At 41.6% G+C, this 16,248-nt stretch overlaps 1 protein-coding gene across 1 annotated transcript; it reads left to right on the top strand.

Annotated features, from left to right (window-relative positions):
* Positions 1–1,064: 1,064 nt before the first annotated feature.
* On the top strand, positions 1,065–16,111 carry LOC112463986 (unconventional myosin-Vb-like; the record flags this gene model as incomplete). The annotated part of the gene is made up of 5 exons (XM_025030721.1): positions 1,065–1,603; positions 11,220–11,644; positions 11,980–14,341; positions 14,479–15,042; positions 15,803–16,111. Coding segments are annotated over exons 1-5 (3,687 nt in total), but the record flags the coding sequence as incomplete, so codon positions are not given.
* Between the last annotated feature and the right edge of the window lie 137 nt (positions 16,112–16,248).

Below are 16,248 nucleotides of genomic sequence, written 5' to 3'. Positions count from 1 at the left end.
ATTTAACTTATGTAGCATTTTTCCTCAGAGTAAGGGCCCGGACACACACTTCTGCACAACGCATAATGCGTAAGCATAAGAAAATTGATTGGTCCATACACATGTGCATAAGGAAATAAACCAATCAGTTTTCTTATGCTTACGTATTATGCGTTGTGCAGAGGTGTGTGCTCCCCGCTTAACTCCTATCTTACAATTACACATTGTAATTATAATAATATAAGTAACAAAATATGTCATTTTATTATATTCTTTTGGAATAAAATGCTCGGCCAATTCTTTTAAGTTTTCATTTTCAAAGGAGAATGGACATTTTACGCGCAGGAAAGATTTGTTCCAGAGGCAGACGTTTTGTAACATAGTCTGATATACTGGAGCTCCAAGCTCCGTTACCAGCAAATGATCACAGAGACAAGCGTCGGCAGATGAACGAGCGATGATAAAAGCTGTGTGTTACCAGTTTCTGGTTTATCGGAAATTTGAGTGTGTTAGCGTTGTGCGTAAAGCAGTTTCCTCTTTGATTATAAACATTGTCATTTTGTATCATGATACATGTATGTACGCATAAGCAGAAAACTGATGAGTATTGCAGAATCTTTAAAAATACTGACGGCCAAGTCCAAATTGCGCAAATTATGTAATTGTGAAATTAAAATTAAGGTAAATTTTCATGCTTGTTATCATAGTGTCTGCTGCTTTTTAAAGCCATATCGAGAATATCAAAAACGTTGGAGAGAATCTAACGTTTTTTCCGGTACTTTTGCAATATATTTCTAACAGACGTTTTATATTTTTACATTATTTTAAACTTTTTGGCTGGAGCAAGACCCGTTGACCTATCCATCGAGTTGCGTTCCCCAGTCCCCACGTCTACCTCGAACGTTCTTCAAGAACCCGCTCTGTGTCGGACGTCGCCAGCGTTGGTCTTCGATTCTTCAAGGAGGACCGCGCGATACCGCCGACGGGCGTCGGAGCGGGACACCGATGTCACCCGCACCAGCATCACAGACACAGGCCGACGAAGGAAGGTGGGCGTCGAGGTCGCCGGAGAGGGGCGCGCAATCTAAAGCCGATAACGAGCCAGCTGGCGGCGGCAGTGCCGTCGTTTACGTGGAGGTACGACCTTTGCGAGAGTTCGCTCTCGCTGGTGGGGCTCGTGCCGGATCGCTCCTGGAAGGTCAGAGGCTGTCCTGGGGATTAAATCACCGCTCGCGGCACGGAAAACTCGGAGGTGCCCGCGTGTCCCCGAGGAACACTCCGAAGAGTGGCGAAACACGAGGGAGGGTGAAAAGAACAACAACAAAAAAAAAAGGAAAACAAACATGCCGTGAACCTCGCCAGGTGACAATGCGTACGACCCGATGAAGTCGACGGTGCTCATAGCGCGTGCGGCTTTCGATCGCATGCGACCAACACCGTAGACACTTTGTCGTCATCGTCGTCGTGTCTTTGCCGTGCGTGTGCATGTGTGCGGTGCGCGGTGGTGAGCGCCCGTGACCGTGTTGTACCTGATCCAGTGATACCTCCTGACCCAGCTTCTACCTGATCCAGGTGCCCGACACCTGGACCCATCACGATGACCACGAGGGAACTCTACGTAAAGGTATCGCGAAGACTAGGTTCGGAGATATATTTAGAGATATCAGGTGCGCGCATCCCCGAGGAAGATGGCAGGTCTCCTCTGACGTAAATAAAATTGCGCGCCGAGGATTCTCGCGCGCGCCACCGTTTCGCGGTCCCTCGGGGGGGATTGACGCTGTGCGCTCTTCAAGGGGATGTTTCTATTTGGCGTGAACTGAAAAGTCGCGGAGCACGACTGTGTAGAGATTTCGATCCTTCGTTCGGAATCGAAGTCTCCGCGGATTCTCTCGCTCGTCGGATGACGGTTCCATAATTGGAGGCGTGAATAATGGAAGGCGATTAGGGATGTTGCTCCAGTTTCTCGAGCCCGAAAGAACCGAAAGGAACTTTGAAGATAAATGTGAAACACGTTTTTTTTACCTTCAAGTGCATTAAACGGGTTGAAATTCAAAAAACAATATATCCATAACAGTAATAAGCATTTTAAAAACTTTAATCATCGTTTAAAATTGCACATTTATCGCACGCCACTGTAATTTACATATAAAATTATGGGATTATTCCGGTCGTATGTAATATCTCGAAGTCTCGCTTGACGTGATTCAACCGCATATATCAACCAAGAAACTCGTGGAGTTGAAAATGACTCGGTTATACAATCAGTGGAAATTGCGGGAACGATGTCGGCTGCTGCGAGATTATGGTTGCGCGTGCGAAACTGTGATCCGGCTCCTTTTTTTTACAATCATCAAACGTTGAACGCGCAAAACATTTGACATTTCGAGTGAACGTATCTTTCTCGCGGTGTCACCGGGCATAACTCGCGATCCAGGAAATCTGTCAACCCGTTTCCGATTTCACTCTGTTACTTTTTACAAATATCCAGGAAAGCGAGGTCCCACCAGCCTTTCAGAAGCGTGAGTTTCCTATTGCGCAACGATAAGATCAAACAATAAATCAAGGGTTATATAATTATCATTGTGTCTACGTTGCTACACGCCCGTAAATGCACACGTTTGTCACGAATATAGGTCATCCATTTACATAATACGTCATAGTTTCTATGATACGAGATACTTGGGCCGAAGAGAAAATTCTATTTCTCACTGTTATTCTTTTTTACTCTTATTTGAATATTTAACAGACGTTTCCATTGTATTTAATTTATGCAAGTTATATTTCTCACTTCTAAAGGACTCTTCCTTCATTCTCCTCTCAACAGGCATCTTGATGTGAGGCACAACAATCGCTTTCCGCTTTTTCTGACAACATTTATTTGAAGACGTATTCATCTTGATGAATCAGCTGTTTTCCGGGATTTCGATCGACACGAAACATAAATAAACAGATTCTTAAATTTCGCTGAGCATACCTTTAAACTCGAGCTTCGTATGGTAAGAATCAACAACACTGACCTGATATCCTATCTAAAGCGTTCTCTCTCTTAAGATTAACAAATTCGGTACGATTGTATACATATTTTCTCACGCGGTTTATATCTTCCTGATGCAAAACTGATGCAAACAATAATTAATATCTGTTGCGATTTTTTAAGCCGTAACAATTTTCTGTTTATAAATTAATATATATTAATCAATATATCATTAGTTTTTAATATACAACGCAAATCGAGAAAATTGATTTTTTATTTCCCAATTTATAAAAATGGAGGTATTGATGGAGAATCTCGGTTCAGATTGTTCGCAAGCTACATTTTTATTGACATATATTGATTGATCGAGCTGCAGAACGCGTGACTTGAAACAATAAAAGGTTGTTGAATATTTTGCTGTCTGTATGTGCATTAATAAATACGGAAAGACGAAGTTTTTCTTGAGCATTCGAGATTTCTTTCCGAAAGTAAAATCAATAACTGCCAGCGAGAGAGCCTCCATTACTGGAGACCTAAATTCTGGTCTAAATCAGGTGGCACGATCGTAGAAATAACAGCGTGTGTTTGATTCACCGCGATAATGTTTCATTAACAGCACGGTTACGATTACATGAAACGCTTTCGGGTGTAGTGTTTGATAAGATGCATCTTGAAATTGAGAATTAGTAAATTTATTACTATACATGGAAAATATTTATTAATGAATAATTAATAATCAAATTATTTATTAATAAATAATTAGGCGAGACAATTGATTCTTTCTGATAGAATTATTGCACTATCTTTGTTAACACACTTTGTTTGTTAACACAGCTGTCATTAACAGATGCTAACAGACGCATTTTCCAGTCATGAATTATATTAACCGAAGCCGAAATCGCGGAATATCTCTAACATATCGTGACAGTTAATTGTATCTTTCAACGATACTTAATTGTCATCCGAGTTGTTTCAGAAAAAAATCATTGTGTCAACAACATGTAATGTAAACATATGGAAAAACTGATTTTGCCAGATCTAGGATAATCGCAATTCGAAAATTTAGTCGCAAAGAAATAACATATAACGTACATTATCATCGTCCCAAAGCGAGTGATAAATTCACGTGCAAACTGAAATGCAAAAAGTAATACGACGCATAATAAAACGCGCCTTGGGATTATAGCGTGCGAAGTGCCGCATGCCGCCGAGTAATGAAGAGACCGAGATTAGAAAGCGTTATTGCCTTATGCTATTCCCTTTAAGCCTGTGACGTTTCTCCCCGACGTTGGTGGTTGATTTATCGCTGCGGCCAAGTGAACGGCGGGGGTTGCCCGAGGTCGGGCATCGTGCTTTTTGTTATAACAGGTTTTCGCTCCTTCGGACGCAGGGGTACAAGAGAAAAAATGTCAGAAATGACATTAGCGGCACGGGCACCATTCTTTAGGTGCTTTTTTTTCGTCGATTATACTAATTCCAGAGTAGCTACGACTATGCGAGTCTTCGGAAGGTTCTCTCATCGAATATCGAGCGTCGTTATAGAGAAAAATATTCGGAAGACAGAAAATTGTAGGGAAAAAAAGAGTAAAAGAGAAGGCACTTTTTTTAATTCGAAAAAAATTTTGTGATGCTATGAAGAAAAAGATTTAAAATTACTTACTTCGTCGTAAAACAATGAAACGCGAAGATTGGTGAAACATCTTTTATTTCATTATTCTCGGACTGACTCTCTGAATTTGCAAGATAATTTATGTAAAGTTATTATCATTAAGAACAAGATTTGTCAGAACAAGAAATCTTGTAGAAACTTGAATTCTGATGAAATCTTGAGTATGACGACAGTGATAATTTTCTCGAGATTATTATTCCGCTATGGACCTTCCTTAAATGGTCGTCGGCCATTGCCCGTAGATAAAATGTTCCTCACGGTCGCGTGAGGAATCTACCGGTCTTAGCGACGACGGAGGGCAAAGAGTGCAGCGAGATCGTCTCGCGCCGAGGTGTTTTGCTTTTCTGCAGCGAGAGAAAGGAATCTGCTCGGCCGTAAGCGTATAGCTTGCCGATCGCGTTCCTCGAACTGATCACCCGGTTGGCTGTTCCCAACGATTCTAGCTCACCTTTTAGCGTGAAAGCGCGTTCGTGACTTCAGCTAAATCGAAATTGATATTTAAAAAAATTGCCCCATCAAACTCTCATTGAGACGGCGTCATGTGTCTGCGGTTTATTAAATATTTATATCATTGCTTGTTTGAGATCAGCGCGCGGCGCTTGCACTCTCATTGCGCGAACGTTGCCGGGAACCCTTTCTCTTAACAGAGAGACCATTCTCCTCGTATTGATTACATCGCGCCGTGGTCAGAACTTTCGTGTCTCAAGATCACTGCGTACCAGACTCTCTAATCTATTATCGATTGCATACGCGCCGTTTCCGCTATCGATTATCGAGATTAGTGCGTTTCGCCGCTTCGTTCGCCCGATAAGAATAATTCCCGCCGGCGAAAGCGTCTTCACCGGAGAAGCGCTTCTTTCTCTCGCGAGGAAATGTTTCCTGTGTTAAATAAGGCGTTACGTTGGTCCTTTATGGTCCCTTCTCTCTATCCGCGGGACGTAAAATCCTCGCGGCGATATCCCACGAAAGCATTCCGCTTTTACGGACGCGCGCATAACTAACACCCGCGCCCGAAGCGGAAAGTCTCGTTCTCACGATTGCGGTCTTTCTTTTGCGGAAACTCGATGGCTAAATCTGCCTTTGTTTACCGATTAATCGCGCCTCGGTAAGATATAAACCGGGAGCATTAACCCATGAAGATATTTTCATAACGTCATGCTACATTACATTTTATTTTACGCCGGATATCGCCATTATTTCGAGTTAAAAACAGTGCGATAAAATGTAATGATGCTATTTCTTACGGCGCTTGACGTTATGATTAGTGAAAATTAAACGTGCAACTTTTTTATGACGCAAATCGCAGCGGGATATTTTAAGCTCTAATTATAAATCACGTAATTTTGCGTGTGTAGGGAAAGAGATTATATATATACACGCGTATAATATAATAACGCAATTTTTAGTTTTATTTGTAATTTAAATGAGAATTAGATTAACGCGCTTCTATGTTTTATAGTATATTAGATAGGAAAAACGTAAACGTATACGTCAACGTAAACAATCGATCTTACTATCACAATGCCGATATCAACGACAGAGAAGATAAATTCGATGAAGTTGTTTGTACCGTTTGTTAATAGACCTCGAGGTTTTTATAGTCTGCTCTTAGATCATCCATGTGCGTTTCATGGTCAAAGCTTACCTAACGAAGTTTGAGAACATTATCAACGTGTATGCTTTTTAAAATGTATATAAATTGTCATTTCGCGCTTTCCAAAAAATATGGGATATAAAATGTGAAAAGTAAAAATAGAACATGTCAATAAACGTTGAATATAAGTTTTCATTAATTGTTTTCGTATTTTTACTTATACAATCTGATGTTTTTTCTTTATTTTTAAATTTTGTTTCTTTAACAATTATCCAAAAGTCACTCTGTTTCTCCACATATCGCGAACTCCATTCTATTTTATATTTTAAGTGTTTATGTTTACGGAGAAACCACGTAATAGACCGAATTGTCCAGTTTCTTTGCTGAAGAAATCCATGTCAGCATGAGTCACACATTCCGGGATGGCCTCGTAGTGATAAGATTGCGACGCCCCACCATATCGCTTCCACCTATGTTTAAATTGTACGAAAATGTGTACGAAGACCTGAACACGAGACTTTAACGGAGTGTCATTGCCACGTGCTAGTGATCAAAACACTTGTCTGACCATAATTGACACAACTACCAATAATAAAAAAAATGCATTGAAAATAGAGTACTTTACTAGTCAAGCGAATACTGCTTTTGTAACACTGCTATTCAATAAAATTAGACTAAAACATGTGATTCAAAATTATATATTAGAAATATATTAAGCTTATTTTCAAGATATATGCGATTGTTTATCTCATTAATTAATCAGCGGAAGTGCAATTATTTTGTGTATTACGTGTATACTGAATCTACATATAAAATTATTAATCAACTGTTGGATGGTATACTGTGGTTTCAATGAATAATTTTATGTTATGCAGCATGGGAACTGTTTTATATTAAACACTTGTATATTTTCCTTATTTCTTCTCTTACATTGTTTTTTTTATTTCCCACGATCGTCTTTATTATCGTTTCTTTATTTTCTTTATTTTCAGTAAAGCAATGCATTTAGCTTAATTTAAAATAACAGAATTACCCGTACAATTATATATATATATATTGCTTGCAAAATTTAATAAACACTTAATTTAATTTTGCCGAGTCCTAATATCGATCCGTGCACGAAAGGAATACGCGAAAAATATTCGCGATTAGAGAAGAGTAGAAATCCTTACGTGCGAAATGCAACGGAAGCCTTACATAGTAGTGAAGCTCGCGCGGATACAGAACAATCGAAGGGTTGCATCGCCTGCCTAAAGGCAACAAAGCTGTTTCTTGCATATGCGTACAATGACTTGCGTCAAGTTTCGAAGAAAATATGTTACCAACGTTCGAGTAGTTTTCGCGAAATTGGGGCGACATCGATCACAAACGCCAGCTGCGACGAAAACGTGCGCTGCAACAAAAAGTTCCTCGCTCTAGAGGAAAATATTACGAAAACTTTACGAAAATACATTTATACAGAGAAAGAAAGACAGAGAGAAAGATAGCATTTTCAAAATAGAAACTATATACATATCAATAAAACTTCAATAAAATTAGCAAAGTTCTTCATGCAGTCCTGAAAGAGACAAATCGCTTTTTTATTTACGCATACAATTTATCGTACTTTTTAAATTGTTCATTATTGATGCCGTATCTTAATCATGCGGATATCGAATCTCTGTCGACACAGTCATTACTAATCCGCGACAGAAGGCGGTGCGGTGGAATCAGGAAGCTTACTCGCATTAGATTAAGAAATTACGTAAATACGCAAAATGCGGCGTAACTTTCTACGGATCCACGGATCACTTTTGTCTTCTGGACACCTCTTCAATTAAAGGCTTGCTATGAGAACCCGGTAGAGAGCTCGAGTTTTTTGTTTCTCTTCCCGCGTGAGTCCGTGGTGATAATTGGCCTTGCTGCTATTGCTGCTGCAGTGTTATTGCATGCACTGCGGTATAACATAGAAAGCATGGGAATAATTTCCTCGGTATGCCGCCACGAAGCGAGAGAGCTAGCGCAGGCGTACCTTAAGCTGTGTAAAATTTCGATGTAAAGAAATTTGCGTATGTGTAGAAAGAAACCTTTCCGGATAAAGCCGCGAAACTCAATTAAAAAATTAAGATAAAAGAAAAAGAATAAAATTGAAAATACTTTCTATCTAACCGATCATATAGCCCTAAAACTTTGTATTAATATAATGCAGTTGCATTGACCGTAACTTGTATGTAACCCCTGGGTCGGATCCAGGAATATCTCGACTTATCCTTTTTATTTATCTACCTTTCCATCGCTTCTTTCCTTTATGCATGAACTCTGCGAATGGTTCAGCGAAAGTCTCTTATGTAATTAGCTAATATACTATAATAACGTTCTTAAGACAGGCGAAAGCCTTCGTGTCACCGACATAAAACTGCATCTCATGACATCACATTAAATTCGCTAAGTATAAATTCTTGTATATAAATGCTTTTCTGTGCGGTTTTTACGATTTGTACATCTTACAATAAACATAATCTACATTTTTTTTAATTTAACAGAACGTCTTGAAAGAAATTGTATTTATGCAGAAGAGATATCATTATATCTTCAGATTTTGAAAATTACTCACCGATTTATTTTTAATCTATTAGAGCGAAAATGTGACTCAAATAGATCTTATCAGTTCGCGTTGTAGCGTCAAGCCCGGTGTGGAAGGTCGTTTATTAAATACGGCACAAATATTATTTTCTCATTGATACTCCAATTCTGGTGGCGTAAGCACTTAATACATTACGATGTTTGTTCACGTGGTGTCGTTTATCGCCAGTGTAATCTTGCGCGCGTTTCGCATAAATACGAGTATATGCAGAATGCCGTGCGTTTTTCGTGAGTCACACGAGCAGGAGACGTGTCGATAGGGGCAAACCAAGAGATAAGAGGTTTAATTATACCGCGTCAGTGACTTTGCGACCATTACGCGTCACCTATTTGCGTTTTTATTTCTTCTCCACCCGGCGAAACGGTATCTTGCGTAATTAATGATACACACGTGCATGGCCCACACGCTGTGGGAGCGAAGTTCAGGGTCGCGTATTTCATCGTCTTTTTAAACGCGGCTAATTGGCACGTGTAATCAAAGCGGCTAATGAAATCATTTATGAGATTTAACAAGGAGGAAAACCGGCGTCTTTTTTTCCATCTCTTCCGAAAGATTTTCGCACGCACCGTAGAGATGCGATTCAATCGACGCGAATCATCATCGCCGTGCAATAATTAATAAGCTCGTTAAAGTAAACGTGAGGTTGCGAATTCACAATTCACAAGTCTTGCCTGCCATTTCACACGACATTTGATGTAATTGCTATCCCAGCTTAAATTGGGTATTACTGCGATTACGCGTTTCGTTCATTCGCGAATTTACTTAAATTATAAAATTAAGATTGCGATTTTTCAATATGACCTCTAAAATGCATTTCAGTACAAAGCAGATTTTAATTCTAAAGGATATCTACAAATTGTACTTATTTTACATGTCAAAAAATTTATTACCATAATTATACAATCCTAGGTACTTGTACAAAAGAGTATTTAATTATGTAGACAGAGTTTCTTTAGGAATTGGAAGATTTAAAATTCGTCACGCGGTTCTTATCTCGGGATATTTATGAAAAAAGAGCGATTGATATACTCAATGAATTATTTCGTCCGTGAAACCTGAATATAGTTATGCATCGCCGACGTTACTTATGGGATGATCCGAAGATGTGGGACGGCGAAAGGGAAGTCGCGACTTCGGCAGAAAAACCAATTTACCGTTGCTTGACATGCTTCTGGATAGTACATTTGTAATACAATTGGGTGAACCCGGGAGACCGCTTCGACAATACGTATAGATCCTTATAACATGAAAGTCCGTTGGGTTTGGTTACACCGTTATTCACTCACGAAAGTCGCTCGCGCATGTTCGTAGAAAATGTCAGACTGCATGTAAAACTATCTTTGACGGTTACTGACGGACGACTATTTGCGTGATATCGCGATGTTTTCACGATAGCCTAATTTCTGGGATTTGTGCTTAAAACAGCTTTTAGATTTCATATTATTTAGACTTTAGATTTATGCAGTAGACTTGACATATTTACACATTATATGTATGTATACACTTTATGCAGTATTATCTATTACCTATTGCGTGATTAAAATTTCAATTAATATAAATAACGTTATTCGTTATTGTTTTGTATTATCTGTGCATATCTATTACCTGTTGCATAATTAAAATTGTAATTAATATAAACAACATTATTCGTCTTTGTATGTTACCTACTTTATAACTAAAGCGATTGAAAGACAAATTCAAGTTTCAGCTTTCTTTCTAATGCAGAAATAGCGTGCCCCGTACAATTTATTATGTGGATATGTGGATCAATTTCGTATTCGCAAAGCATTAAAGGAATCATTGATCTTGTATGTCATGTCGTCCTCTTGTTCGTCATGTGTATGATTAATGATGGAAATTACGTTAAGTACTAAGATTGAATAGAACGGTAATTTCTACGCTCGAACGGGGTCTTCTATCGTATACGAATGGTATATGATAACATTGAATATATGAAATAACGGCGAATTGGAGCATTTGTCGACCAAATCGATACATTCTTATTGGCGACCTTTATGTGCTACTCCAAAAGGAAAAAGCGGGTCGTCTTTGCGATACTTAAAAAGTCACTCGATGACCAATTAAATGTAACGATTGTACGTTATAAACGAGTGTAGTCAATAAATTATTCGCGATCTTGATAAATAATATCTGTAAACTTTACCCTTAATTTTTATTCAGATCTAAAATAAAGCTAATTAAACCATCTTTATTTTTAACCAAAATATACTCAGCTTCAGCAGTCTTGGCGCGACTTTTTAATAATTTCATAAACCCTCGGCGTTAACGAACGGGGATGCGCCACGATTTTCTATTAAGCTATAATAAAATATAATAAAAACGACGAAACTTTATTAACGCAAAAACGAATCGATCGTAGGACGCCCGAGTATGGGTACCGCATCCGGAGAAGGTGTGGGAAGGCGCCGTGCTCTTGGAGAACTACAGGCAGAATCCGCCGACGTTGAAAGTGCGCACGGAAGAGTCGAAACAGACGAGGATATTGGAGATCAAATCGGACAACGATCTCCCGCCGCTCCGAAATCCCGACATTCTGATCGGAGAAAACAATCTCACGTCGCTGTCGTTCCTTCACGAGCCCGCTGTCCTCTACAATCTCCAGATTCGCTTCCAACGGCATTCCATTTACACCTACTGCGGCATTGTCCTGGTAGCCTTCAACCCGTACAACGAATTGCCCATCTACGGCAATGACACGATATGGGCCTATAGGGGCCAGGCGATGGGCGACCTGGAACCCCACATATTCGCCGTGGCCGAGGAAGCCTATACGAAGTTGGAGAGGTGAGTAATCTCCCGTCGACAATTATCTACAGATATTGTGTCATCGATATACGTTTGTATATCAATGTTAATTAAATGACAAGTCAGGTGATCTTTCCGTTGGATAAGAAACAATACTAATCGTTAATGACTGTATAAATAAAAAAAATATAAATACTTCAGTTAAGTAATAAATTAATTTTAATAGAATTTAAATTATATCTATACAAAATATATTTTGTATTATTATATGTATACTATATTATATTTTGATTCAATATAATTAGCTCCAATTTAACGTAATCTTATTTAATTCGAATAAAATGATAATTAATTTATACAAACTTTTAATTTAGAGAGAATCATGACCAGTCGATTATCGTCTCCGGCGAATCGGGCGCCGGCAAAACGGTCTCCGCGAAGTATACCATGCGGTATTTCGCGACTGTCGGCGGATCGGCGACGGAAACGCAAGTCGAGAAGAAGGTCCTCGCCTCTTCGCCTATCATGGAGGCGATCGGTAATGCGAAGACTACCAGGAACGACAATTCCTCTAGATTCGGAAAGTTTATCGAGATCCAGTTCAATAAGAGCTATCACATCACCGGCGCGAGCATGAGGACCTACCTGTTGGAGAAGTCGCGGGTGGTGTTCCAAGCGAATGAGGAGCGAAACTATCATATCTTTTATCAGATGTGTTCGGCGGCGAAGCGTCTTCCCCAGTTGCACCTGTCCGACCAAAATCAATTCCACTATCTTAATCAGGGCAACAACCCCAGGATCGACGGCGTGGACGATCTCGCGTACTTTGATGAGACGATAAATGCTCTGACGATGCTCGGCTTTACGTCCAAACAGCAGGACGACATGCTGCGGATCCTGGCGGGCATCCTACATCTAGGTAACGTAAATATAAGCAGTTGCGTGAGCAAGGACGCAAAGGACGGCGAGGTGGATACCGAGTCCAGCTACATTTCGCCGTCGGATCGGCATCTACTCATTCTTTCCGAGCTGCTGGGCGTCGAGGTGAACGCGATGCGCAAGTGGCTGTGCCATCGGAAGATCGTCTCGACACGAGAGGTCTTTCTGAAGCCCATGACCGTGGAGCAGGCGAACGGGGCGCGGGACGCCTTGGCCAAGCATATCTATGCCGAGCTCTTCAACTGGATCGTGACCAACATCAACAGCTCACTGCAGTCACCCAGTCAGCCGCACTGTTTCATCGGCGTACTGGACATTTACGGCTTCGAAACGTTTGAGATAAACTCGTTTGAACAGTTCTGCATCAACTACGCGAACGAGAAGCTCCAACAGCAGTTTAATCAGCACGTCTTCAAGCTGGAGCAGGAGGAATATCTGAAAGAGGACATCGAGTGGACCTTCATCGATTTCTACGACAATCAGCCGTGCATCGACCTGATCGAGACCAAACTCGGCATTCTCGACCTCCTCGACGAGGAGTGCCGCATGCCGAAGGGTTCGGACGCCTCCTGGGCGGAGAAGTTGTACACCAAGTGCATCAAGTCTAAGCACTTCGAAAAACCGCGATTCGGCACTACAGCCTTTCTGATCTATCACTTCGCCGATCTCGTGCAATACGAAACCGTGGGCTTCCTGGAGAAGAATCGCGATACCGTAATCGAGGAGCAAGTGGACGTGCTAAGAAGCGGCGAGAACAAATTGCTGAGAAGGCTGTTCAGTGACGAGGACCCGAAGTTGACAGTGCCGCACACGAGAGTGAAAGTGTCCGCTCAGAAGAGCGCGCCGATGAGCGCAGCCAACAAGCAGAATAAAAAGACAGTCGGCTCGCAGTTCCGTGACTCCCTCAACATGCTGATGGCTACACTGAACGCAACGACGCCGCACTACGTGCGCTGCATCAAGCCGAACGACGAGAAGGAGGCCTTCGAGTACAGTCCGGTGCGTGCGGTGCAACAGCTGCGCGCTTGCGGCGTTCTAGAGACCATCAGGATCTCCGCCGCGGGCTTCCCAAGTCAGCGTACGTACGGCGACTTCTTCCAGAGGTACCGCTGCCTCTGCAGGTTCAAGGAGATACGGCGGGATGATCTGAAGGAGACTTGCCGGCGCATCCTGGCCAGATACATCAACGACGAGGACAAGTTCAAGTTTGGCAAGACCAAGGTGCTTTTCAGGGCCGGTCAAGTGGCGTATCTGGAGAAGTTACGGGCGGAGAAACAGCGCGATGCTTGTATAATGATTCAGAAGACTGTGCGCGGTTTGATCCAGCGTAACAGGTATAGGAAAATCCGTAGATCGATTCTGGGCATTCAGAGATACGGCAGGGGTTACATCGCCCGGAAAAAGGCAGAGGCTGTGAGGAGGGAGAGAGCGGCGGTGAAGATTCAGGTGCATGTGAAGGGCTGGCTGCAGAGACGATGGTATTTGCAGTTAAAACGCACGATTCTCGGCCTGCAGACGCGCGGCAGGGGTAACATAGCTCGCGCCAGGTACAGGATGATGAAGGACCACGCCGCCGCGACGGTGATCCAGAGATTCGCTCGTGGATATCTCGTGAGGATGGCATGCAAGAAGAAACTCAGGGACATAGTAATCGTACAGTCGTGCATCAGGAAACGCCAGGCGAAGAAGATCTTTAGGCAACTGAAGGCCGAGGCCAGAAGCGTGGAGCACGTCAAGTCGCTCAACAAAGGATTGGAAATGAAGATTATAACGTTGCAACAAAAGATAAACGAGATGGTAAGTGATATATGTCATATAATAATATTTTGCCCATATAAGCTTAAATCATAGATGTATTTATTATTATATGCTTTTATTTATCTTTTTAATAATACGTGATTGCATCTGAGAAACGCACGAACTTGTTATTTCAGGCGAAGGAGAATCAACACTTGAAGAACGTTCAACACGAGATGGTAGATTTGAAGTGCAAGCTAGACAGCTTGAAATCTGTCGACGTTGAGAATAAAAAATTGAACGGAATGGTGCAAGACAAAGAGAGAGAGTTGAAAAAGATGGAGGAAATTCTACAGCGGGAGAAAGACGAGAAGATGGATATATTGCATGATAAAGAGAGAACTGGTCTACAGAAGGACGAGGAGAACAAGAAGCTGCAGGAAGAGAATGAAAGATTGCGAAAGGAACTCTCGATAGCGACCGAGAAATTGAAGAGCAACCAGCGCGGTGCTGAGGAGAACCTGAAGTATCGACTCGAGCAGGAGAAAGACCTGCTTATGCTGGAACAGGATCAGGATCGCGGAGCTTACCAAAGACTGCTCAAGGAATATCATGAGCTGGAGCAGTACGTGGAAATGCTGGAACAAAAGATTGCGTCGATTCAAGGAGTGCTCGGGCACTCGCGCTCCTTGAGCAATGCTTCCAGCGGCAATGGCCAAGTCACGTCGGCAGAAAATCTTCCACACGATGATCAAAACATCGTAAGTCAAGACACATTTATTCATTCATTCATTCATAATGGCGCAACAGTCCTAGTCGGATCTGGGTCTCTCCCAAAGTCATGTGCTTGTGGTGCACACGCAATACAAGCGATACAATTTTATTTATTTTGGTTCTCCATCCATCCTCAGTCCTATTACTCGTGTCCGAGCGTGGTGACTTCTCTTCATATACATGTGTTGCGCACGTGGATTATACACATTGTATATGGGACCTACAGTTTAACGCCGATTCCGAACGGCAATTTTTAGAGAAGTTTTCATGGCAAGACATACTCTCGGTGGTTTGCCATTGCCTTCCGAGAGGAGAACGAGCGAATAAAATTTTCTAGCCCTACCGGGAATCGAACCCGGGACCTTTGGTTCAATAGACCAGTGCGCTGTCTACTAGGCCACGCTCGTCCTCAGATTCGTCCTCATTTTGGTTCTACCAGGACTAGATTTGAACCTGAGATTTTTGGTTTAGCAGACCAGTGCGCTGTCTGCTACGCCACGCTCGCTCACACATTATGAATATTATTGAATAAACTGAAGACTCGTTTATATAAAAGGAATTTTAACATGCAATTAAGAATGTAAAACTTACTTTGTCCTATTTTATTTTTTAATGCTTACTGTAAAATATGATAATCATATCTTTAGCTATATTTTGCCTCTCTAGATTTCAATTTTTCACTTTTTATTATAATTACTATTAAAATAAGTTTATTGAAATTACACGCGCCCCGATTTCTTTTTGTAGGATTTCGGTTACGGTTCCGTGAGATCAACAGCTTCCTCGTCGACGCCCTACTCGCGAGTGGAAACGATCGACTGGAGTCAACAGCGGTCGGATAGCCCACCCGACGGAGAAGTTCAACCCAACAAATCGTCTTCGGAGGCCGAGGCCAGGCCCGCACCCACACACGCTCCCGTAGACATCGGTCTCGTGTTGAAGCTGCAACAGAAACTGAAAGACGTCGAGAAAGAGAAAGGCAGACTTATCCGAATGGTCGAGGATTTGGAACGCGACAGTAACGAGGAGTCTACCAGGACGCAAGATTCGTTTAGAGTAAGTAGAGGAAATTATACAGAAAAATAGATTTTTTATCTTAAAGTTTCATTTTCGATCAGTTATTTCTGTGTCGAGTCCTATCTATCTTAACACCTGCCAATTTTCTGACGCGAACTCGACGTCACTTAACCGGC

Source organism: Temnothorax curvispinosus, unplaced genomic scaffold (assembly GCF_003070985.1).
Source record: "Temnothorax curvispinosus isolate PA1 unplaced genomic scaffold, ASM307098v1 QBEX01013816.1, whole genome shotgun sequence".
NCBI classification, from domain to species: domain Eukaryota; kingdom Metazoa; phylum Arthropoda; class Insecta; order Hymenoptera; family Formicidae; genus Temnothorax; species Temnothorax curvispinosus.
Note: the sequence above shows the minus strand (reverse complement) of the source record. Positions and strands in the feature narration are given on the sequence as shown.